This window comes from Phodopus roborovskii, unplaced genomic scaffold, assembly GCF_943737965.1.
Source record: "Phodopus roborovskii unplaced genomic scaffold, PHOROB, whole genome shotgun sequence".
NCBI classification, from domain to species: Eukaryota; Metazoa; Chordata; class Mammalia; order Rodentia; family Cricetidae; genus Phodopus; species Phodopus roborovskii.
This window is the reverse complement of record NW_026126540.1, coordinates 16037370-16062265: the sequence shown is the minus strand read 5'-3', so window position 1 is coordinate 16062265 and position 24896 is coordinate 16037370. Positions and strand designations below refer to the sequence as shown.

Here is a 24896-nt window from a genome sequence, read left to right as displayed (position 1 = left end):
AGTTTTGAAAATGTCTATTATCATGACAAATTTACTATGCTAAGACTGTACTTTACTTGAGAGTAGGTGGTTTTGTTATTGTTAGGCTAACAAATAGTGTTCAGTGGATCTTTTCTTATATCTGTCATTGTAAAATAAAACAGCTGTTTTCCACACATTGTTTCAAGATCCTAGCTTACATATAAAAATTTTCTTCCAGCACATATAAATAAAACACTTTACAGCATGTGCCTGTACCACTCAGGAAAATGAGATGAACTGGGCTTCATCAAGAAAAGAATTCAAAGGCTTTTCTTTCCCTTTCACTCCCCAATTTTAATCAATAACCAAATATTTCAGCCTATTCTTGGTACTAAATTTGGAGAACTCAGCCTTTTTAACATTTTTCTCAAACTTCCCAGGAAGGGTCTTCTTGTAGAGATTGGATAGTCTTCCTGACTTCTCCAGTGTCTTCTCTTTAACTCTGATGATTTCTCTAAAATGCAAACACCCTCATCATATCCTTTTGTTCTTTGAATCTTTGAGTGAGTCTCTTGTTTCCTGGAAGAGTCTAGCTTATCAGGTTTAAGACAATGGAAATCACTTCTCCCTCTGTCCTCTCCATCTCTTGTCTGTCTCTCCTAGTACATACAGTCAACCTTGAACTCTATAAACTCTTTTATTGACCAAGTTCTCTCTGTCCTCTGAGATTCTGTGTATGCTCTTCTCTCTGCCTAGAACATGATTTTGGCTCCTATTAACACAATGAAGTCAGTCCATCCTCCAGTCACTTTGCTGCTTCCAGGAAGACTCCACTCCTCTCCAAACTCTGCCCTACTTGCAATGGGGTCGTTGGCTTTTCTCACGCTTTCAAAGCATGCTGTCCCCAGCCTCAGTCCTGGCACTGACTGCACCACCATTTCCTGTTTCTCCCACTGGAATGTAAACCACAGGAGGCCAGAGACCCTGCAGAGTAGCTCAGTGAATGCCTTCTGCAGTCAAAATCTGGGGGGGGATGAATCAACGGTTTAAGGACAAAAGAATATTCTCTGCAAGGAGGAAAAAACAGAATAAGCAGATCCAGTGGGAACTCAGTCAGTAAGATTTCATCAAGGACCATCCATTTGAAGTGAGCCTGTGCAATTTTCAGAGAAATACTTCAAGAAAAGTATTGCTTCCATGTTAAAGGAGTTAGGAGAGTTTATTCTGGGGTAAATATGAGTAACCATGACCTGGAACACAGATTCAGTTTGCCAGATATGATTATATGTTCCATCATGGTGCAGGCTATACAAACTTTTATAATCACAAAATAAAAGAAAATTATGCATCAAGGCATGGATTAGAGCATAATACGGGAAATTATACTGATGACATGCTTATCTCTTGGAATGGTAGGTTAAGAAAGCCTTTCAGAGGTTTTACCTGAAGGTTAGGTCATAATTCTTTAAAAGTCTATTAAAAGGACTATGATGACTCAAGGTAATTTGGTCTCAGATCTGGAGCATTCCAATTCTACAATGACAAAAGATCTAATTGGTCAGTGAGCCTTATATAATTATCAATTTATCCATGTTTTCTCTTTCCTGAGAATTTCAGTTAATAGAGTTAAGTCTAAATTGACATATAAATGAAGACACATTGGGCAAATTTTATTTCTAGGTAGACAAGGTAAATTAATATATGTTATTTAATTTTCAGGCCACAATACTATACCTGCACATTTAAATACATTGTTGTATCTGCCCATTAAATATATTTACGTATTTTTAGGTGGCAACATTGATATTGCCACTTATATACTTCAGAGGACAATAATATTCTACTGAAGTCATAGCTCAGGAGGCTATTAGACCAGGCTTTGACTGGGCACATCTGTCACTTTCATCACATCAAAAGTAACTTGGGGATCTTTTGCCCCCTGTCTCCTTTTGGACATATTAGCAACAATTGTTTTCTAGCACACACACACACACACACACTCATACACATGCACACACAGAGACTCATGAACACACCATATATAGCTTGAAATTGTTTTTAAATATTTCTGGATATTAAAACTGTATGTATTAGGCAAAGTTAAGTACTTCAGGAATTAGATAATTTTGAGTAGCTTTTTTGAATAGTGTTTCACATTTTTTATTTAGTGTGTGAGTTCATCCACATGTGTGTACAAAGGCACATGTGTAGCTGTCATGAGTCAGTTTTAAGGAGTTGGTTCTCACCTTCCCCCTTCTGTGGAACCAAACTGTTGGCATCAGGCTTGGTGGCAAGTGCTTTTATGCACTGAGCTGTCTCATCAGTCTAATTCTGGAGTATTAGTAATTTAAAAAAAAAATTGTTCATCGGGATAATACCTCTGTTCCTTTATAGAAATGGTATGTTCTGGGCCACACAGTAAAGATAACGTCTGCAAATTAGTTTTAGAAAATTCTGCCATTTCCTTTAAATATTTGGTTTAAATAGTTGGAGGCACTTGCCTTCCCATTTTGTAGTTAAAAACATAAACAATAAGAAGAATCAAAAGCATTTTTGTTGTGATTGTTAGATTTCATATGCATTTAACTGGAAATGATGTTAGAAGGACAAAGCTATATGTTAGCAAGCCCTTTTGCTATTTTCTACGTTTATATTCTTACACTAGGAGTATGTAAACCTCTATCGGAACTCTGTGTAGTAAGTTAAGCATTGCTGCATATACATGCTGTGCTAGCTCTCTGAGAACATCGCTTGTAAGGAATGTCCAGCCAGTAGTATTCCCACTGCAGGCCACTCTGCATTATGACAGAAAACATTTTCCAGAGATCACTGCAACAGTTTCTCCTGTCTCTCCTTTGCCTGGCTTCCATCCGGAGATGCAATTCTGCTTCCTTTGAATAAGAATGACTTTCGTAATCATTTGATCAACAGATCATGGCAGTAGTGACAATTTGAAACATACTAAGCCACAACATGAGATGTCTTTATGTTGTCCCTTAGGTGTCATAGAAAAAAAAAAAATCAGTATAAGATGTTACCTCTATGGACGCAGACAACTAACATGAGATGTTCGAGCCACACAGACTGTGTAGAGATGGTCAGAACAAAAGCCTGCTGGAGCCCTTTGCAGGGAATTAATTTCCTTGCAGGGACTTGCCCTTATCACTGGATGTTTCTAGGGTTTATTGGAGAAAAATCATCCTGTCAATGTGCTGATGACTCCAATCCAGGAGTTTCCACACTTAGACAGATAGCAGAGAGTCATCAAAGATAACAACAAATTAATATTTCAATCAACAAATGTTATACCACAAGGAAAATTGTAATAGGGCTCTCTAGTTTTCCTTGTAGTTTTTTGTTTTTTTGTTTGTTTTGTATGTGCATGTGTGTACTTGGACAATGAATCAAGAACTTCAAGTAAGTGGTAGCTGATGTGGGGCCTTTGGCAATGTGACCCAAATTAAGCCAATGCAGGACTATCTATTCATTTCTAATGATGGTGCATAATTATTTTGTCTCTTCTTTACAGCCCTAACAATTTTATTGACAAAAATTAGAATTAAAAGCTGCCAGGTTGACTTGAAAAATACACAGGGAGAATGCTGTTTTAGAAGCCTATTAAGATTTGTATTTCTGAGCTTATTTCAATATCCCAGAAGGACCTAGTTAAAAAATTTAAATATTCTTTCCTTCTTGGCTGGAGACATGGCTCTCCCAGCTGGGTTTGTGGCACTTAACAGTCACTCACTCTCCTCAGCTCCGCTTGCCTCTGATTTGGGCTCATAAAAAACACAGCCCACCAGCAGCAACCTGGCTCTTACAGCAGATCCAATTTCAACTTCTCAAATGTTTGTGCAAGGGGCTATTTTGGGAAATACTAGGATTTTCCTAAACAGCTGTAAAACCCTAATACTTCCCTAAATTATTTATATTTTGGAGAAAAATGCACTAGTCACTTGATTTTAACTTTTGCATTTCAAAAGGGAGATATAAACGCTAATGTTGACAACGTGCAATTAAAATATGAGTTACATTTATTTAAAACAGAAAAACAACACAAAAGTGAAGGAAGATAAAAATGTTAAAATTGGGAGATTCTTCTTTGAATAACTGGTTGTATATTTTTTACTAAACATAGATTGGTTGTTAAATGTGGTATTAGCTGGTAGGATTCTATTTTTAGCATAAGCTTGAAAGCACAGGGATATGTGAAATATTCACATAAGTGTAATTTTTTTTATCTTTAGCTAAGGTATTTCTTTTGAGAAGATGATGTGGTAAATACAATACAATTTTCAGTGGTTTCTGTTGAAATAATTTTAATGGCTCTTATAAATTTTCTTTCCAAATAGAACTTTCCATTTTTTTCTTTTTCCTTTTATGTGATTTATTTCTTTCAATCTTTATGTGTGAGGGTGAGTTTCTGCGTGAACTTCTGTGCACCATATTGATACTTAGTGTCTAAGAAGGCCAGAGGACATTGGTGCCCCTTCAAGGGGAGTTACCGGCAGGTGTGAGCTGCTGTGTAGGAACTAGGAAGTGAACCTGGGTCCTGCTCAAATAAAGCAAGTGCTCCTTCTAACTGAGGCTTCTCTATAGCCCATTCCATGTTTTTCTTTTTTGAAGAGGTTTCAAATGGAAATGAAGTTCTGTGTTTCCTGTCACTTCCATGTTTCCCATCAGCTTAGGGGTAGCCTCTCCATTTATTGCTGGCTTAAATTTTTCTTCTCCATTTCTTCCAAAATGGCTTGTTTTCAAGGGTTTCTCAGAGCCTGCAATCATATTAACTATGGTTGGTGCTGATCCTACCTCTCACAGTACGAAAAAGAAGAACGTGATGACTGAAAGGTGAAGAAGCCTTTTAAGAACATCATTAAGATTTTTTTTTCCCCAACATTGAACTTCAGTGAATCATCAACACAACTTCAGGCTTAAAGATTGTAGAGACTGAAAACTCAAAAACAAACAAAATAATGAAAAATCAGTTTTCCTTAAAATGCTACAGGCAGAGTCTTTATCTCTACATTTCTGTGACCAATTTATAAATTCTTGATTAGCTGTACTGGGAACAAAGAAAGGTCATGGATTTCTGCATACTTTTGACATGCCTGGTATATTTCAAAAAGAAAATGTACATTGGTTTGAAATAGTCCAAAATCATATATATATATCAAAACATATATATATATATATATATATATATATATATATATATATATATCTTAAAAGAACTTAAAAGTATTTCTAAGAGAAAAAATTGTTTCCTACATCTCTTGAGCACACTCCATCTGGAGCTGCAACACTGCCCCAGGATAACAGGACTCTCTTTCCTTCTTCTATAAAGCACAAACACCAGGAGATGTGTTAACTGGACTGTCAGTTGCAGACTCCCTGCATAGAAAAAGTACATGCATTTTCTTTGTGTGTATGAGGGGAGGGGGCACAAAATGATACCGGCACATTTAGAACTTGAATTAAAACCTCTGACTGAATGTTAGACATCAGAACAAAAATGCCACCTTTGTAAATGATGCTAAGGAGAATGAGAGGTTCAAGCATACTTGAGGTTGCTTCTTGTTTTACTGGAGGTTTTCACCTGGAAGCATGTGTGTTTACATTTTCCCATGACTATTACATGAACGTGCATACTTCTTGAAGCTAGCCATTCAGCAGTTCTTGTCCTGTACTTACCTCCAAGGGTATACTTAGAAATAAAACAATTCCAGTTTTGTTAAGAATGTTTTATTGCCCAGATGTATCAAAATAGCTGTGTTCTTGAATTGTCAAGTCTGTTTAGATAGTGCTATCAAATGTGGTTAAGCTTTTCTCTTGGCCATGCTAAGGGTCTTCATTTGTGGTTTCCTGAGGTTACTCTAAAAATTGTGGTACAAATATGATTACTGCATATTTCTTAGCAACATAAGCATAGTGAAAATAATTTTAATTTGAACATAATCCAATTTCTTAGATGAGACAGTCTGTGGCAATCACTTGAATTTTGATGGAGTAAAACTGAGTAAGGAAGGCTGTAACTGAAGAAATCCCAAGAGTGTATTTTATGCCGGTTTCTATCTAAAGAGAATCAATATTACATTAAGTGGTGAATCTTTCATGCTCCAATGAAACACTCTACTTGTCCATTTAATTAATAGCAAATTCAATACAACAACAAATCACTGGAGAGTTGGTTACCACAAAAAAAGGCTTGCATCACAAACACTGTCCCTCCACATTTGTAGTAACCAGCTTGCCTTTAAGAAAACATCTGAGCAATAATGTATTACCAATATTCAAACTTTATACTGTCCATACCTGTGCACAACCTTCAGTTTCACCAAAGACAAGAAGGGTGCTATCTTTAATAATTCATCCATCCTGGGTGATCAATCCAGTGTCAGACCTGCCTTAACATCAAGATAGCCATTGGCAGAAATGGTACCTTTGTCACTGCCAAGTAATTGGATTGACTGTATGTAGGAAGGTACAAAGAGCATCATGAGCCCGGATAGAAATTGATAGTAAGCAAGTGACATGAGCATATTGACTAGGGAATACTAGCATTTTGTTTAAAAAGTGAAATATTATTAAACCACAGCTTTAACATGGTTTCCTTCCATTTAAGGAACACAACATAGTACTTTGGACTGTAATATGTAAGAAAAATGTCCTTAGTGCAGTCACAAACTCAGTTGAGACTTTGTGGAAAATTGAGATAAAAGTGAAACTCTTGACATTTTCTCCTCAAGAAATGTTCTCTCTCAAGATTTTTGCACCAAAATATCTGCAGGGTTCCTGCAGAAGAACCCATTGTAATGCTCTACTCAATAGAAAGAAATGCAAATTCCTGGACAGGTGGCTTCCAGGAACACAGGCTAGGACACTGCCTGGTAACTTTTACACAACAACAGCGGCTCCTAGAGGCAATCAGGAAGAAGCCATGTTTTGTTTATCACTAGCTTGCTTGATTTTTTACAGGGGTTATCAGATGGAAGAAAACAGAATTTATTGTAGACAGGTACAGAATGACATTGGATTTATCCAGCTAACTGAAACAGTGTTATCCTTCATTACTGTCTGTGCTTGGGTATATCTCCCTCATCTTCACAAACCTGAATGAGACCTGTTGTCAACTACATGCTATCATGTTGGACTGATTTAAAAGTGTAGCTTTTAGAGTTCTTGTGTCAATGTATAAGTCAGTTTTGAATTCTAGGGGCTAATAGAAAACGCCGAGAAATTTATCATGTTCTAAGTGACAAAGCTACAATAAATTCGACAGCTTTAGTTTTGCAAAAACTTTAGTCTGAGACAGTCATTTGTTTGTTGCTTTGCTATGGGCTTTCATCTTGGTTGGGGACTACTGATGGACAAGGAAATATAAACCTTTACCTTAAAAATCCACATTTTTAATAAAAATATCAATAATCAAGGCAATAGGCTTATATTTAGCTATCCTTTGCATCTTGATAGTTTTAAATTAAATTCAGTTGGGGATTATAGAGCCAGCAGAAAGGATGTAAGTGATTTAAACATTCTCCACTGCTTACAACAATGTTCATGAACAACCTTAGATGCTTGCTTTTGCCCCTAAGGATCACATATACTCTTCTCAACCCTTCTGTCCTTATTCTCTACATGGTACTTACGTTGCAGCTGTATGAGGGACACCATGAAACATCTCTAGCTTACTCTAGTGACCCGCCCAGTAAAACCAGATTTGAACCTTGTTTCTGCTCGTTGTATTGCTAAGTCCTCTTGTCATAGCAGTTTGTAGTCACCATTCTCTCCTCTTCACCACAGAACCTCGATGCCCTGCATGACCACCTTGCTACCATCTACCCAGGCATGCGTGCCCCTTCCTTCAGGTGCACCGATGCAGAAAAAGGCAAAGGGCTCATTTTGCACTACTACTCAGAAAGAGAGGGGCTTCAGGACATTGTTATTGGGATCATCAAGACTGTTGCTCAACAGATACACGGCACTGAGATAGACATGAAGGTAATGCCCACCAATGAAGAGGTTTCTGAATACAAGGGGCACTGGAACATTTGCAATGATGTTATAATGATTGCTGATCATGGGCTGCACTAGCAGGACTTGTAAGCTGAGATGGTGTGAACCCCAGGAGTCTTCTCCATTTGGCCCGGGAATGCATTATACTGGGCAATTTTCTCCTTGCAACAGATTTTCTTTCTAATTATATATTGCTTAAGGCAAGAGGAAATTCAGTTACTTTTTGTGAATACATGCCAGCTGGGAAAGGGGAGGGAGGATAACTGACTGAGCCTGCAACATATCAGATTGTGGATAATGAAATGGAAAGAACTTATTAAGTTAACCGATTTTACAGATCTCCTTTTCTATGTGAATTCTTTTGTCTTTCCTGGAATGTACCTAGAGCATTTTATTTTGTCAACTAAAAGTTTGTGTTTCTGTTCTTTGTTTCTATTTGTGAAAATCAAGTTGTGCTGGTGAACATAGCCAAGCCATCTCTGGTCTTTCCTGATACTGTTGGTGATACCCATTGTTATTTTTGAGCGGCAATTTCAAGGCACAAATAGAGAAACTGTATAATGAAGACAATTGCCAGTTTTCTCTGTCTCTGATCTGTATGGCTTCTCTGAGCCATCGGCTCTCTGTGCTTTTCATGTTCTCTCCCAAGTGCAGTGTAATCACAGATTTGCTGTACAAATGTGCCTGTTTGGGAGGCCCAGCTTATGAGGTAAAGGGTACACTCTCTTCCTATACTACCCAAAAGGCCATATGTACTGATGGGCAACCATACCAGAATTATAATGAAAAATTTTATATTAATAATTATGGGAGATAGTTAAGCTTACAGAATGCTTAAGTACTGTGCACAAGGTCCTAAATTCAGTTCCCTAGTATGGAGTAAACTGACCATAGTGGTGCAAACTCATGACCTTAGTACATAAGAGATGGAGGCTAGAGGATCAGAAGTTTAGTTATTCTTAGCTACCCAGCTGACTAGAAACTTTCCTACTGGAAGTTTATCTAAAATACAGAAGACCTTACCCAGAAGAATATTGCCTTCACATTTCTGAAAATATCTAGACAGATTTTCCAGCTTTACATAGCATTTGCATGTATTTTCATTTTTCTAATTCTCTAAATGTTCATAGTCAGTAATTATATTCATAACTAAACTAAAATAGCAACAGTTAACCACAATTTCTCCCATTGACATCCAGGTTATTCAGCAAAGAAATGAGGAATGTGACCATACTCAATTTTTAATTGAAGAAAAAGAGTCAAAAGAAGAGGACTTCTATGAAGATCTGGACAGGTTTGAAGAAAATGGTACCCAGGAATCACGCATCAGCCCATATACCTTCTGCAAAGCCTTTCCTTTCCACATAATATTTGACCGGGACCTAGTGGTCACTCAGTGTGGCAATGCCATCTACAGAGTTCTCCCACAGGTAAAATGAGTATCACTACTCAGGGGGCTGACCCTCTTGCAATTTTCATACCCTTTTAACCTTTGACAACATTTCAGGAAATATCCCATGCACTTATAACCTAAATATGTTTCCACAGGACTTATTTGTTTCTTCTTAATCACTTACAGAGAGAGGAGGAAGTCATGAGAACAGCAAACTTGCTTTGTGAGAAAATTGGGGACTTGGTAACAGCAGTCAGATTTCACTTATATTTTGTTTATTGAATAAATATTTGCTGCCTAACTGCCTTCCAAAAATAGTTTTCAAAATCAGCTGTTGACAAGGGGAAGAAGGAAATTTACAAACACCCGGGGTGAAAAGTATCGAGGTTACCACGGGTAGAGTGGTGGAACATAGGAGAACCAGGGAGAGTTTGCAATGTACTCCTTCTTTCTCTCATATTCCATGTTAGCATTTGCCCACAGCATGCGTGTGTGTCTGAAAGTACCTTTCGCCGTAATTCAGGACTAGAATACAGAGGCCTTGTGAAAAGCTGTAGGTCTGGGAGCAGAAGAGTGTTTTGTCTGGGCTTTCCCTCATGGTGTGTTACTCTGCCTGTTTCCTTCTGTCCTGAAATGACACGAGGACCCTTTAGCCCAGTTATCTGCTCTGTCTCAAGCAGCTGCTGTGTTATTACTTCTATTAATATTATCTATCTTTTAAAGCAAATATTTGCTGATGTTTTGATATTTAACTTCATTTTCAGCCACAGGCATCTAACACTAACTTTCCTTTTATTTCCTCCTGAAATGATTATTTTATTTGCATCAGTTTATATTTGAATATTAGTTAATTAAATCCATATTACGTTTCTTGTCTCTGCAAGTATATTATGTTTGCTTAACCACTCAGTTTCATATATAGGTTAAATTTCCCATACAATGTTTAAGATATTTTTCCCTTATAAATACAACTAATCTTGCTTACTTTCAAGATTAATGTCTAATCACAAAGTGAATTTTAAAGTTGCTGAGTGTTCTTTGCTCTTTTTCCCCCCTCTTAGCTCCAGCCTGGGAACTGCAGCCTTCTGTCTGTTTTCTCTCTGGTCCGCCCTCATATTGACATCAGTTTTCATGGGATTCTTTCACACATCAATACAGTCTTTGTACTGAGAAGCAAGGTAATCAGACACCCCTTCAAATGAACATAAGCAAGACAGGTTATGGGGAAATCATCTATAAGCATAGTCTATGTGACAGAAATATAAGAAAATAAACTACAACTCTCAAGAGAGCACTGTTTGGCTGAGGAACATAGACCTTTGTCAGTTGACCAGAATGAGTGGGGGGAAATGTTTGAGAATGTGTCTTGCTGGGAACATCTAAGCCTTCTCAATCTCATGTAATAAAACCAACATCTACTCCCTTGAATTTACTATCACTTTGTTTTGTTTTGTTTTGTTTTAAAGAAATCAGAAGACCTAACAAGAAGTCTTTGATAATGTCACTAAAGCTAGTGATTTTTTTCTTCTGTAAATTGTTTATAATACTTGCTAACATTTTTTTTTTCTGTAGGGAAATAAAAGGATTAAAAATCTGTAAACTCCCACAGTTGGTAGTTTAGATGGTTTCCAGATCTCCTCATTTGTGCACTTAGCATAATTGTAGCAATCACAATTTCCCTATCATCCATACTTTTCATGACTTTCCAAAGACTTCCCACATGACTTGCCAAAGACACAATCACATATGTTTTATATGCTGGGAACTGACTGCTTCCAGTTGTTCTGTGAATACAGGGTTACCCTGGCTTTGTTTCAGTACAATTCAGAAATGTGTGTTGTGACCAAACTGGAAAATCACAGGAGCTTACAATGAAAGTAAGAGCCAGAGCTCAGTTGCTACCATCTTGTGTGCCATCAAGACTAATGACAGTCTTACCGTGGGCAACACCTTTCTAGTTCTGATGGTCTAGCTTCATCTCCTTTAGGGTTCATGAGAAGGATAAGTTTTCACGCCTTCCTGATGCTTTACCAGGCAGGATGGGGGTGGGGGATGAAGCTAATGTTTTGTCTTCCCTGTTCAAGGAAGGATTGCTGGATGTTGAGAAACTTGAATGTGAGGATGAACTGACTGGGACAGAGATTAGCTGCTTACGTCTGAAAGGCCAGATGATCTATTTACCTGAAGCAGATAGTATTCTATTTCTCTGTTCACCAAGGTAATAACTTTTAGCTTAAGTGTGATTGTGATAAGTTAAAAATTAATTGAATAAAACTTCATTAAAAGTCTGGATCAATATGTATTATTTGTATATATGAATAGAATTTGGCATGATATTTCAGTGCATACATGTAGACTATACATGGATAAAATACATCCTCTCTTAATCCAACAGCATTTTAGTCTACAATATTTATTTTTGCTGAAGTATAAACTGGATTTTCAAACCCTCATTATGTAATTTTTTTATAATAAGGGTGATTACATTGAGCATTTCTAAAAACTCAAAGTCCCACCTTCCTTATGTTGGATTATGAGTAGAGAAATCTTCTGTTTGCTAATTCTGTATTTTTGTGATTTCAAAGAGTACCATGTAAGAGGCCAATCCTGGAAAGCATAGGATATGATGGCATAAATAAAGAACTTCTATAGTTAGCAACAATTATAAAAAAAGATAATGTTTTTAATCCAAACCTCTTTAAATTAAAACTATGTAACTATTTTTATTGGGTTGTAGTGTTAAAAGTAGATTAATAACCTAAATTTATGTTAAATGTGTTATTCATAATAATATCAGAAGGGACAAAGCATGGATTGATGTTTCCCTAATTTTAGCACTTTACTAAAAGATACAGGAAGATTTGCAATATGTATTGTTAGAACAAGAGGATAAGATAATTATACACTTATTTTTAGATGTTATTTTGCATATAATATTATATAACAATAATTATAATTTATTTTCTGAGAATTATTTACCATGCAGACAAAAGAGACAAACCTATGAAATATAAATTATCTTTAAAGCTAACAGCATCCTGGGACTAAGTAGCATCTCACCTGCCATCAGTACTCCTTGTTATGCATTTTCCTGATTGAGTAGCAGTAGAATGACAAGTAGAATGACAGCTTCACTTTAGGGGAGAGTTTCTATTCAAGGGCAGGAAGGCTTATTGTGAGGGAGGATCAGAAATTTCATAGTGTATATTTTAATTTCCATATACAAAAATCAGTCCTATAGTGACACATTTACCAATTACCATGAAATCTCTTTAAATGGAAGAATTTTTGCCTATGAATAATTCTAGTATGATTAATTCAAACTAAGAGAAAACAATAAGGATTTCATTTTTGAGACAGTATATCATGTAGCACTTTTAGTAAAGTGCTAGCCTCAAACTAGATATATAGACTCACATACTAGTGAACATTGGATCCTTTGGCCCTACCTCCTGAAGACTGACAATAACAAGCATACAGCATCACATCAGCCCTTTGTATGATGTGGAGGAGTGATGGGGGAATGTCCTTCTGTATGCTGTGAATATGTTTCTCTTACTCGAAGATGAATAAAGCTGTTTCAGCCAATAGACAGGCAGGGTTTAACTAGGCTGGAAATACAAACAGGGATAGAGAAAAGTAGTAGGTGGAATAAAGGGAGATGCCATGTAGCCACCAGGGAGGTAGGATGCCTGGACATTCTCTGGTAAACCAACACCATGTGGAGATACACAGATTAATAAAAATGGGTGAATGATTAAGAGAGAGCTAGCCAATAAGAAACCTGAGCCATTGACCAAATAGTTACAATTAATGTTAGCCTCTGTATGTTTATTTGGGACTGAATTGCTGAGGGACCAGGCAGGATAGAAACTTCTGTCTACAGAGGAGTGAATACAAGACGTTCTTGCATGCCAGACAAACATTCTAACAACATACACAGCATGGGGTCCGTAGAGGAACTTTCAGAGGAATAAGCTGTTTGTAATTTCATTAAGATATCTACTTCAGTATGAATGACCTTTCACCTAGTATTCATTTTATTCTGATTATCATAATCTTCCTTTGAATCTCTCTTCCATCTCTATTCCCTCCCCCTCCTTACAAGTTATATTCCCACATGTATGACTTTATTTTTATTGTTCACTTTGCTTTGGGTTCTTCTGAAACTCACAGAGTTTAATGAAGGTCATTGTGATCTATTGGAACTATTCCCTGGAGCCTGGTGGGTACACAGGTGAAGACAATGGTTGTCTCTCCCACAGGATCTCTCAGTAGCAGGGGTAGTTCATCAGGGAGAGATAAGGCTCCTAAATCCCCAGGCCATGGCTGACTGTTGAGGCTGACTGTGTAGGACCACTGCAAGTAGCACAGCTGCTGCTTGGCCATGGCTGCATTGGCTATGCCATGCTGAGAACATAGCATCTCACAGCCCTTCTCCAGCTGCTGTATCTTTCCAGATATTACATTCATCCTGCCCTCACCCAGGATGTTTCCTGAGCCTTAACAGGGCTGGTATAAATATTGTTATTAGGGCTGAACATTCAACTATCACTCCTTAGCACTTAGAACAGCTATGTTACTCTGCAGTCTTCACCATTACAGAGAAAGTCTCTGATGTGAGCCATGTATGACACCTGTTTGTAGATACAGATATACATATTTTATTTAGAGATCAGTTTAATTTCATGACAAATTAGTTAAACAACAGTATTGTGTGTTCTCCCCTAGGGCTTAAGACCTCCTCAGCCATGATGAGCAGGTGCAAAGTGCTACTTTTGTAGAGTGGGCTTCAAACCTAATCAGATATCAGTTGTTTCTTCATATTGCTGTTGTGCAACTATTTCATGGATGAGAAAAACTTGCCTCACAGAGTGGTCCTGTGGATCATAGAGTTCAGCTGGTTAAGGCCATTGATGCCTCTTCTCCCCCAGCAGAATTACAGCAACTGCTGGAACTATGAAATCTATCCATAAGCTTCCAGCTCTGTTCTAGCTTCATTTCTCTATACCTTGTAGCCAAGGTGTAAGGTATCTTCAGCAACAGGGTCTTAGCGGCTAGATGTATGCAGCTAAGAGTGATGAGAGTCTGCGTTGTCTAAAGAGACTCTGTGACCCTCCTGACTAAGAGGACATATTACACCCGGCAATAGGGTAGCCATTTCAATGTTAAGATTATCTCATTTTGGCTTTCCTCAGGGGTAGATCTTGTTTGATCACATTCAGATCATTTGGCAAATTGTCTGTCATCTTTTTAGATGGGTTTAGTTTTGAAAGAAGGCTTTAAAATATACAAAGCAGCTGTGTAATTAGTCATTAATATCTTTGGTTATTCTGTGCTTGCATAGGGCCATGCTTACTTTGCTTTAACTTAGATATTTTTGTTGAGAACACTTTCATGAGAGCCTCGTTTTAATCTAAAATTCCCTAATAAAGTCATGACCCAAATTTGTTATTTTAGAGAAATTGCCATCCAAAGTATCCAGAAATAATAACTTTATATTTTAAGAATTAACTTAAACCAAAAATATATCTTTAGATACTTGGGTAATGACTAATTTTAACTGAACTTTTTATGTACCAGAATTTCAGTGAATCAATCAAGATCATTACAATAGTGCTATGGAAAGGTGAGATTTAAGTTATAAAGATTCATAGACTTCAGCAAGGTCTAATACATTTTAAAAATGAGAAAATGAACCAAAAACCGAAAATAAGAATAGAGGAAGAAAAGAAAGCGTGAAGAAAAAAATGGCATAAAAGCACAAGTCAGGGAGTCTTTAAAATGCACACTGAGGAGAGTTACTAAACCTTAGAAATTCCATCATTGTTTCTAACAGCAAAGCAATTACTTATAAGATTCTTAGAATAATAAGGCAAATGAGGTGGTTTCTCAATAGAAACATCATTATTCCTGACTCATGCATGAGGATAGATTGCTCTGGGATAAGGAAAAACAAGATGATTGTTTAAAATGTACTAGCCTTGTATTAAATACAGGAGGAGATTTAGGTGGGGGAAGTTTTCTATAGTATCTTTCCATGAATGCAGATGCAAATACCTCCAAGTGCAACTTGACAAACAAAAGTGTTTGCTGCTTGCTAGTGAGGTTTTAGATACACTGGAAACAAGACCTTTGTTGGGTAGGCTTCTCCTGTGTTCCTTCAGCCTGATCTTTTGAACAGCAAAGGTGGAGAAAGAGAAAGCCACTTTATGCCTCTTGCTGTAGGAAGGGCTAATATCAGTGGTGTTGATTTTGTTTCATTGCTCTGTGTGACAGTGTGATGAACTTGGATGACCTGACAAGAAGAGGCCTGTACCTGAGTGACATTCCCCTTCATGATGCCACCCGAGACCTGGTTCTTTTGGGAGAGCAGTTCCGGGAGGAATATAAACTAACACAAGAGTTGGAAATCCTCACTGATAGGCTGCAGCTCACATTAAGAGCCCTGGAGGATGAGAAGAAAAAGACAGACACGTAAGCATGGAGTGAAGAAAGGGCTGGCTTTTACTCACAATTTACCACTACTTGGGTAATGTTAGGCTTCATCCTCTCACTAGAAAGGTCTGGGTCCTCTTGTGTCCCTGAACACTGTTTGATGCTGTCTCCGCATAGTAATTAAAAGCAGTACTTTCCTAATGCCCATAGGATGATTTCCTCAGGTTCTCGAATGCTCTTTTTTTTTTTTAATTTTTGTTTGTGAATCAGGGTGTTGTGTTTCTGGAGAACTGAACCTAATTGACTTGTTTCCCATCAGAATCATTTCATTTCCCTACAGTGCCAGAAGATTGACAGCTACAGCACTGTCCTTAGCATTGATGTGTGTGTGTAAGGCACCTGTCTGTAGCTGCTGAGCACACAAATAAACACAGCAGTTAGCATTATTAATACCATGAATGAAATAGAGGATTCATTGTAAATGCCTGTCTTTATTCACAACGGCTTCATTCAGTCACATGGTTTCACCTTTACATCATTCATCTGAAAGCTGAGTCTAGCTGCTTTGAGACCACTTCAACCCCCATGGTTGTAAGGGCACCTAGTTTAATTGGCTACATATTCTGTAAATTTCATTAAGAACATGAGGATAGGCAGCTCTACATCTCGCAATGCTTATCCTTATATGCTACAACTTCGTCCACAAAAAAAAAAAAAATCACATATTTATATGATGCACCAATGTCCTATGGGTCAGTCAGTTCCAGTTACCCTATATTCTGCATTGTCTGTGATATCAGAAAATGATGTATATCTCAATTTTTTTGATATTTGGTTCCATGTATGCTGATATTCATACTTATAGTCATGTTACTAAATTTTCTGTTGCTATAAGAACTGCTGAGATAATAAGCTTATGAAGAAATGAGGAAAGTTTGGGTTTTTTACTTCAGAGACTTCAGTCTCTGTTTCTGGCCCTGTTGCTTTAGGCCATAATGGGATCAAACACTATAGCAGGGTTTGCATGACACAGGAGGCTGCTCATGTTATCCTGGCTAGAATGCTAAAGGGAAGGATGAGATCTGTGTATCTGTCAAGGGTGTACCTATGTGACCCAACTTCCTCCAACTGGGCCTTACCTCTTAAAGTTTGCATCAGCCTGCAATAGCATCATAGCCTAGGGACTTCAACACATGGGCCTTTGGGGGATGTCTCATAAACCAGTAGTAAACAGACTACAGAGATACAGCTTTTAAATTGTGGAAATATCCATATATTCTATGCTCCATACTAAAAATACTGTTGATTCACATTGCCACAAAATTGTTGGCTTGAGTATTCACTTGTCTATGGTATAGCCTTTGGCATTGATGCTACTGTTGCTAGAGTTTGACTTCTGAACTAGAGCATAAGGATTCATCACAGGACCCTTTCTTTGTTTTGGTTTGCCCAAAGTTGAATGGTTTTCAAAAACCATCTGCAAATTTTCTTTGTTTTGTTTTGTCCAAGGTTGAGTGGATTTTCAAAATCCATTTGCCCTATTTAGGGATAGTGTGCTTCATTAATTTTTGTGATTGGTATTTATATTAATAGACTGGGATTTGATTTTATAGTAGAGACTTTATTTTTAAGACAATTTCATTATAAACCATCTGGTTTTCTTTAAAGCTAAGCTCTTCTGCTCACATTCAATACTAAGATCTAATTTCAATGTTGCATGAAATACTTCCTGTTTAGAAGCTAAAATTAATCACTAAAGAAGATCCAGTATGTCTAGAGAGAAAACAGAGAGCTTGGATCTGTGTTTCATATTTGAACTTTTCCCATTGGCTAAAAGGATGAAAAGGACAGGAAGGCCTTGTTTCTTCTTGTTTCTTCAGACTGGGAGCCCAGGGATTTTTGCTTTTCTTCTAATCTGCAAGCTCCTCTCCTACTGTGTGTTGACCATGTTCTCTCCTCAGCTCTTTCCCAATGTCATGGTAGATGTCTCAGTATTACTTACAGAAATAAAATGTCTATACATCTAAACCACTTTTCCTATCTTTTATCAGTTTCTTCCAGGAATGAGTGAGGTATAATTAAGACTAGGAAGTAATTCTACTTTATTAGCTGTGACTTTGCAGTATTTGAGAGAAATTTTATTACTGTAAAATCAGCATGTTTCTGTTATTAGGCTATTTGTGCAGTATCTTAGATGCTCATACTGATAGTGTCAAGTCTGTCATTGTCATAAGAATAGGGGAAGAAGCCAAGACTACAAATTAAAACTGTGAGGTCCTGTTGATGATCTTTTGTTTTCCCTATCTGTTTATTTGCTTGGTTTATTTTGAGTTGGTTTGAAATGGTTTAAGATTAGGGATATATGTGATCACAGAGGACAAATAGTTGCTATGTTTCTGTTTTGTATATATCTAATGCTTGACACTGGTTTTAAAGGGTAGCTTATCAGGATCTAGCATAATGGCTTGATGAAATATAGAGGCAAAGCTAGAGTAGTAAAGGCTCCTCAGCATGACTTACAGCTTTTTCTCCTGATCCCCATAGATTGCTGTATTCGGTCCTTCCTCCATCTGTTGCCAATGAGCTGAGACACAAGCGCCCAGTGCCTGCCAAAAGATATGACAATGTGACCATCCTCTTCAGTGGCATTGTGGGCTTCAATGCTTTCTGTAGCAAACATGCATCTGGAGAAGGGGCCATGAAGATTGTCAACCTACTCAATGACCTCTACACCAGATTTGACACACTGACTGATTCACGGAAAAACCCATTTGTTTATAAGGCAAGTCATCATGAGAGTCTGGTTTGTGCATTGCAGGTCTGGGCTTCTGGGATGCCCAGCAGAAGCCCATGGTCACTGCACTGGGACTGTAGCTGCTTTATTGTGTGATAAAGTCTATTGAGTCACTACAGGCAACTAGCTTAAATACTTTGCTCATGTAAAGAAATGTATTATTTGATGTGAAACTATCAAATAATTTTGATCGTATTCATACCCACCTTCTTTTACCACCCTCCCATCTCACTTTTCTCAACAAGTATCCTCCCTCACACTTTCATGCTTTTGTTTATTTGTTTGTTTATTTATGTTTTCTGACACTTTGCATTCATGAGCTATCCATTGGAGTATGGACAAGTTACCAGTAGTTATGGCACTAAGACAGTGTGTCTTATTCCCCAGAAGCAATACCCATATATTGTTGACACGCCTAAGTCTTGTGCAGGCCCTGTGAAGGCACAGTCTGCAATATGACTCTGAGTACAGCTTCCATGTCATTCCCAGAAGATGTCATTTCACAGCTTTCCCACAACTATTTTTTCTGCCCCCTGATGAACATCCCAGATATCCACTGAGCCTTAGAGGAGATGATACAGATATTGCACTTAGCACTATGCACTCAATAGTCATTCTCAGCCCCTTGACCAAACCTGAGTCTTTACATTAACTACTGCTCACTGTAAAATGAAGCTTCTCTGACCAAGGCTGAGAGCAGCACTTGTCTACTTCAATGCTGAGTAGTTACAACTTAGGGAACTTTCTTTTCATTGCAACCATGATGGTGTTTCATGGAGCAGACAATCTTTGGCTGACATGAAGAATCCGGCAGTTTCTTGCACTTAGGTTAACGAGTCTGTGAAAATTGTTTATTACATTTAGTATAAACTCAGCATTCATTTTTGTGCTCAGCCAAAGACATTTTTTTTCCTAAAATACATAAACGCTTTGCACTGTGGAATAGGCATGGAGCTTAAGAAGGGTCCTGGACCTCAGGTTTACTTTTAGATACCATCAACTTGAAGATAAACATTTACAAGACATCTCTTCCCTTTGTTTTAAGTAGAAACAAATATAATATTGGAAAAATGAAGTCAGTGGAATATTGCTTTATAAAGGCAAGAATGTTACTGACTGTGTCTAGGTTCCCGGGGTAATATAACTTCACAAAGACTATTTATTTTTGGGTTCTTTTGAGCCTCAGTGCTGCACTTGGTGAGCACATCACAATATTACATGGCTTACCCCAGCCTACTCTGCATATTTTAAACAAGAAGATGGATGGCATCTGAAGAATGACAGCCAAGGTCATCCCTGGCCTCCATACACATGCTCACAAAGACATGTATCTGTATAATATGCATACACCAATCAACAACTCAATTTGAAAATTTAAAAAAATAATTAAATGATGAATAAAAAAGTGGCTAGAGGCCAAGAAAAATCACTGAACTTCAGCCAACAGCTCCTGTGTTCTCAAACCTGAGCCGCTCCAAGAAACAGTGAAGTAACAGAATATTCTACAAAGGGCTATGTAAGCATGAGGATCTTAAGTTTGGAAAAGCCAGGGTGGCAGTGTACCTCTGTAACCTCAGTGCGGGGGGTGGGGGGTGGGGGGAAGTAGAGGCAGGCAGATCCTGGGGGTTTGATGGCCAGCCAGTCTAGCTGAACACTAAGCTCCAGATTCCGTAAGAAACACTGTCTCAAAAAATAAGGTAGCAGGGGATTCAGCTCAGTGGCAAAGTGTTTTCCTAGCATGTTTGAATACTTGGATTCAAATTTAATCCTTACCAGTGTATACTCAAAGAGGAAAAAAAAAAAAAAAAAAAAAAAAAAAAGGAAAGGAAAAATGGAAAAAAACTAAGAGAGAGATAGAGAGAGAGAGAGAGAGTTCCCATCAACCTGCAACCTGTATGTGTACAGGCAATCACACTGCACAGACACACCTACATGCACTTGCACATATATGGATTGGTAAGGGCATTTTTACATATACGTGCATGCACACATACATAGTCTACCGAGATACAAGGGGGAATCAGATGAAATGGTCAAGAGCCCATGCCACATCAATTCTAGATTGTTAGGAGTTCCATTCTGCTGGAGCTCACCACTCTAGTTTCAAGAAATTTAAAAGGAAGGTCACTGTGAACTCTAGGAAATATTATTTTTCGGAATAATACTAAAAACAAACAAACAAAAAAACTAGTCACTTTATATAAACCATTGAACATATGAATGTTTGTGTCACCTTAGGTGGAGACAGTTGGTGACAAGTATATGACAGTGAGTGGTTTACCAGAACCTTGTATCCACCATGCAAGGTCCATTTGCCACCTAGCCTTGGACATGATGGAAATTGCTGGTCAAGTTCAAGTAGATGGTGAATCTGTTCAGGTGAGTAAAGAAACTAAATATTTGGATACTAATAGTAGAACTCGGTTGATAAGCAATAATGTTCCTGCTCTGGTAATTGTTTATATGTACAAAGAAGGGCACCCTGAAAGAAATGCTATTTTATACTTTTCCATAGACATGAGAAATAAATTAGTTGGTTTGTTCTGTGGACAGAATGTCCTGAGAATAAGGAAATGTCTCACTGTTTCTGTTGTGTTGACTCACCATGGATGTTGCCCACTTCATATCTTCTGGCCTTTCTCTTTGAGCAGAATATTTCTCCTCTCAGAGGGATATTGTGCGAGGGCATTTGAAATAGTCTGTAAAATACACATGTTAACATTCAAGGCTATTGAAGCAAAACTTTGTTGTCTACAGATAACAATCGGGATCCACACTGGGGAGGTGGTGACAGGTGTCATAGGACAGCGGATGCCCCGGTATTGTCTTTTTGGAAACACTGTCAACCTCACAAGCAGAACAGAAACCACAGGAGAAAAGGGAAAGATCAATGTGTCTGAATATACATACAGGTGAGGAAGGGAACACTTGCTATTTATAGGGTAGTGTGTGGGCAAACTGTGTAGTTTCGCTCCTTTTAAACAGTCGCTACAAACATATCTCCCCTCTGCTTGTGGAATTATTTTTCTTTGAGAAGTGTGCACCACTGTTTCCATGGTAGGTAAAGCACTCCACATCACAGGGGATGTTTCTGATAAGCATCATTACTAAAAAATCTTAAGTGCCTTTAACTACAACTTCACTGTGAGGTCTGGCTGTTTTAATTCTCTACACAACCTTTCTCAGCATCCCTCTCTACTCCATCCCCTGACTCACAGGTGCCTCATGTCTCCAGAAAATTCAGATCCACAGTTCCATTTGGAACATAGAGGCCCGGTGTCTATGAAGGGCAAGAAAGAGCCAATGCAAGTTTGGTTCCTATCCAGAAAAAACACAGGCATAGAGGTATGGCTCATCAGGGCATTGCTTTTGTTTATGAGAAAGAATAGAAAGTGGGGAGTTCAAGAAGACACACCAGAAATGACCTTGGAATGAAAAGAATTCTTGCTTACAGAGAGGAACGCTTAGTAAAATGCAACTTTACTGCAATACTGATCAACAAGTTAGAACCAGATCTGCCTTAGAAGGTACTGAACGGATTTGGTCTTTTGATAAAGTGGGAACTAATTCATGCCAAGCAGAGCTGAGGTGTATTTCTTCCTCTGTGTTCCAGTTTAAACACAGCCCAAGTACTGGGTCCCCGGGGACCCATGAGGCCTTCTCAGCCCCTGCTACTCCATCTGAGATCTCAGCAAGTCTACATGATGACCACATTTCCTAGCAGTTTTACTAATCAGAAAGCGTAGGACTCTCCCAAGTCCACCAGATGTTCCTGTGCAGTGTTTGAGGAACCCTTGATGATCTGGTCTCCTTTGAGTTTCTCCTTTAAAGAAGCCTGGTTTCTGATGTTTTAGAATCCAAATAATTTCTTAGGAGAGATTTTAGGTTCTCAAGTGCTGAGAGATTCCTCTCCAGCTGCCACCCAAGGCAGGACTACACTGTCTTGGCCATGCCTGGCCTCTTCTTTTCAAGGGGTCAAATCATAAGCACAAGTACAGTTTGTTCCCTTGGTGCATTAACTCTTCAGAGGGTATGAGATTACTCAAACACATATCTTTTCCTCTGTGTATACATTCCCTAAAATGTTTTCATAGAGTATAACAAACACTAAAGGGAACAGAATGTCAGCTTTTAAACTCTTTCAGCTGCTTTTACATCTCCAAATAATTTGCTGGTGAGGGTGCTATGCTCATGGGTGCCCAACTGATGAAGCGAACTCTCTGGTGTCAGTCTTCTAGGTCAGAAGACCCAAAGAATAATTTCTTGTCAAACTAGGGTGGAGATGGTTTGTAGAAAATATATATATCAATGCATATCCCACAGTCAAGGACATCAAAATGTATTTGGGGGGCATTGTGAGCTTAATAAAGATGAAAGATCAATAATATATTTCTTCCACCCATTTAAGGAAACAAACCAGGATGAAAACTGAATCTCATATTGTGGGACAAAGAGAACTGTCAGTTGGCTTCTGGTGACAGCGTAACACGTGTCAAGCCTAGGAGTAACTATTCCCTGTGGATACTGATTTCTACTGTCCTTTTTAGTGACCCAAAACTTCCTCCTAGTTAGACATATCTGACATTGTCCATTATCTGATGTTAGTTTTGCTTTTGAATACCTTTAAAGTCTTGGTACATTTTCTAAAGTTTGGCTTTTGATGTGGATGATTGGAGCTTTGTGTTCTTTGAATTCTGCTACAAGCATTAACCTAAACTGGTGATCTAAAAGTAGACACCCAATATATATTAGTTGAAATAAATAAAATGAGACTTAATAGTCTCTGGCCATGTATGTGTATATCATGGCTTAGCAGATTTGTTTTATTTCCCACATGTATGTACATATATATTTTAATGGCTATGACATAAAACAAAGTTTATATCATGTTGTTGCATGTTATTCTAGAAACCATTTTCTAAAGGAGTGAATCTAAGTTTTAGGAAAATTGCAATTATTTTCTAGATTTTCTAGACTTCTAAGTAGGAATTACTATGTTGTACTAAGAAAAGAGTGACTATTTTGAAGTATGTTAATTCCCTTCTCTTATTGTAAGATTTGGTTGCTCATTCAAATCTCATGTCAAATAGGGTTTATCTAACATCTGATATGTCCTAATTTGTATTGTAGTTCTTTACTTAGTTTCAGAAACTACTGGTGGCTGTGATGGGGCTGCATTGTTTCACACTGGAAGGTTACATTTGCTTGAGCAAGTGTTGGAGCTCAAACTATATCAAAAAACAAAGCTGGGAATACACAGCTAGTACACTGCTATTAGAGCCAGCCTTGGCCTATCTCCCGACCTGAGCTTCCTATATTATCTTAGGAGAATGTCAACTCATCCAGGACATCATATTCAGATTATTCAGAAAATCATTTTAATTTCAACATAGAATGCACTTCATTTCTGTTGGAATATTTGGCCTATTATCCTTTATATATCTCTGATAACTTATTTATATATCTGTCTTTATAAAATATAGTGCAACTACTTTTGTGTAAAAATGTTTGTCTTTAAATTTAGTATTTCATGTCAGCACATCAATATATGTATAAATGATACATGTTAATTGTGTAAAAACCTCTACAATAAATTATTTTTTTCACTTGTCTACAGAGAGTTTTAATTTAATAAAAATTAATATTGACATGACTTGCAATTTTTCTTAATCCATATGTAAAGACATTTTATAACTTTGTTTATGAGCTAGCAATTAATTCTGATTTTTCTTCTTTTGTAATTTGTTTTCAGAGCTGGCTGCTGAACCCAGAACATGACATGTGCTGGACAAATACTGGAACAAGGAGCTGTGCCCACCAACCATCTTGATATAAATCTTAATAGCTACTTTTATTAAGACTCTGTTGGCCTAAAACAGAGTCTCACTTTTTAACCAGGCTGTCCTTGAATTTAGGCAGTCTTCCTGCTTTATTGTTGGGATTATAAGCATGTTCCACTAAAGAATATTTTTCAGTACTAACAAAGAAACAGAATGAAAGATAAAACAAGAAAAACAGACAAGCATGAAAATTGCCTCCATTGAAATATTTCACATTCTTCTTAAGGTGGGAGAGGTATACATAGATAATCAAGAGATTTAATATTCATAACCATGAAAGATGTGTAATATAAAGAAATGATACTAAATGAATAACTTGAGAAATAATATTAAAGAAAATAACATTTACATTATCATCTGCCTAATGTACAACCATTTATTGAGGGTTCCTGTTGCTTTACACTGGCTTAAGTGTTAGCAGCATGCTATTATTTGGATCTGACTCCAATGCTGATGC

General features: G+C 37.6%; 1 protein-coding gene across 1 annotated transcript in view; it reads left to right on the top strand.

The window, feature by feature from the left end:
• Nucleotides 1-24211, top strand: part of Gucy1b1 (guanylate cyclase 1 soluble subunit beta 1) — a 43265-nt gene extending 19054 nt beyond the window's left edge. The window contains exons 5-14 of the mRNA XM_051198916.1: nt 7762-7959; nt 9174-9404; nt 10429-10545; nt 11452-11585; nt 15647-15844; nt 18350-18587; nt 20838-20978; nt 21357-21511; nt 21818-21944; nt 23008-24211. Of these exons, the coding sequence (XP_051054873.1) occupies nt 7762-7959; nt 9174-9404; nt 10429-10545; nt 11452-11585; nt 15647-15844; nt 18350-18587; nt 20838-20978; nt 21357-21511; nt 21818-21944; nt 23008-23031 (1563 nt within the window). The 3' untranslated portion in view covers nt 23032-24211. The remainder of the gene's footprint in view (nt 1-7761; nt 7960-9173; nt 9405-10428; nt 10546-11451; nt 11586-15646; nt 15845-18349; nt 18588-20837; nt 20979-21356; nt 21512-21817; nt 21945-23007) is intronic.
• The last annotated feature ends 685 nt before the right edge of the window (nt 24212-24896 follow it).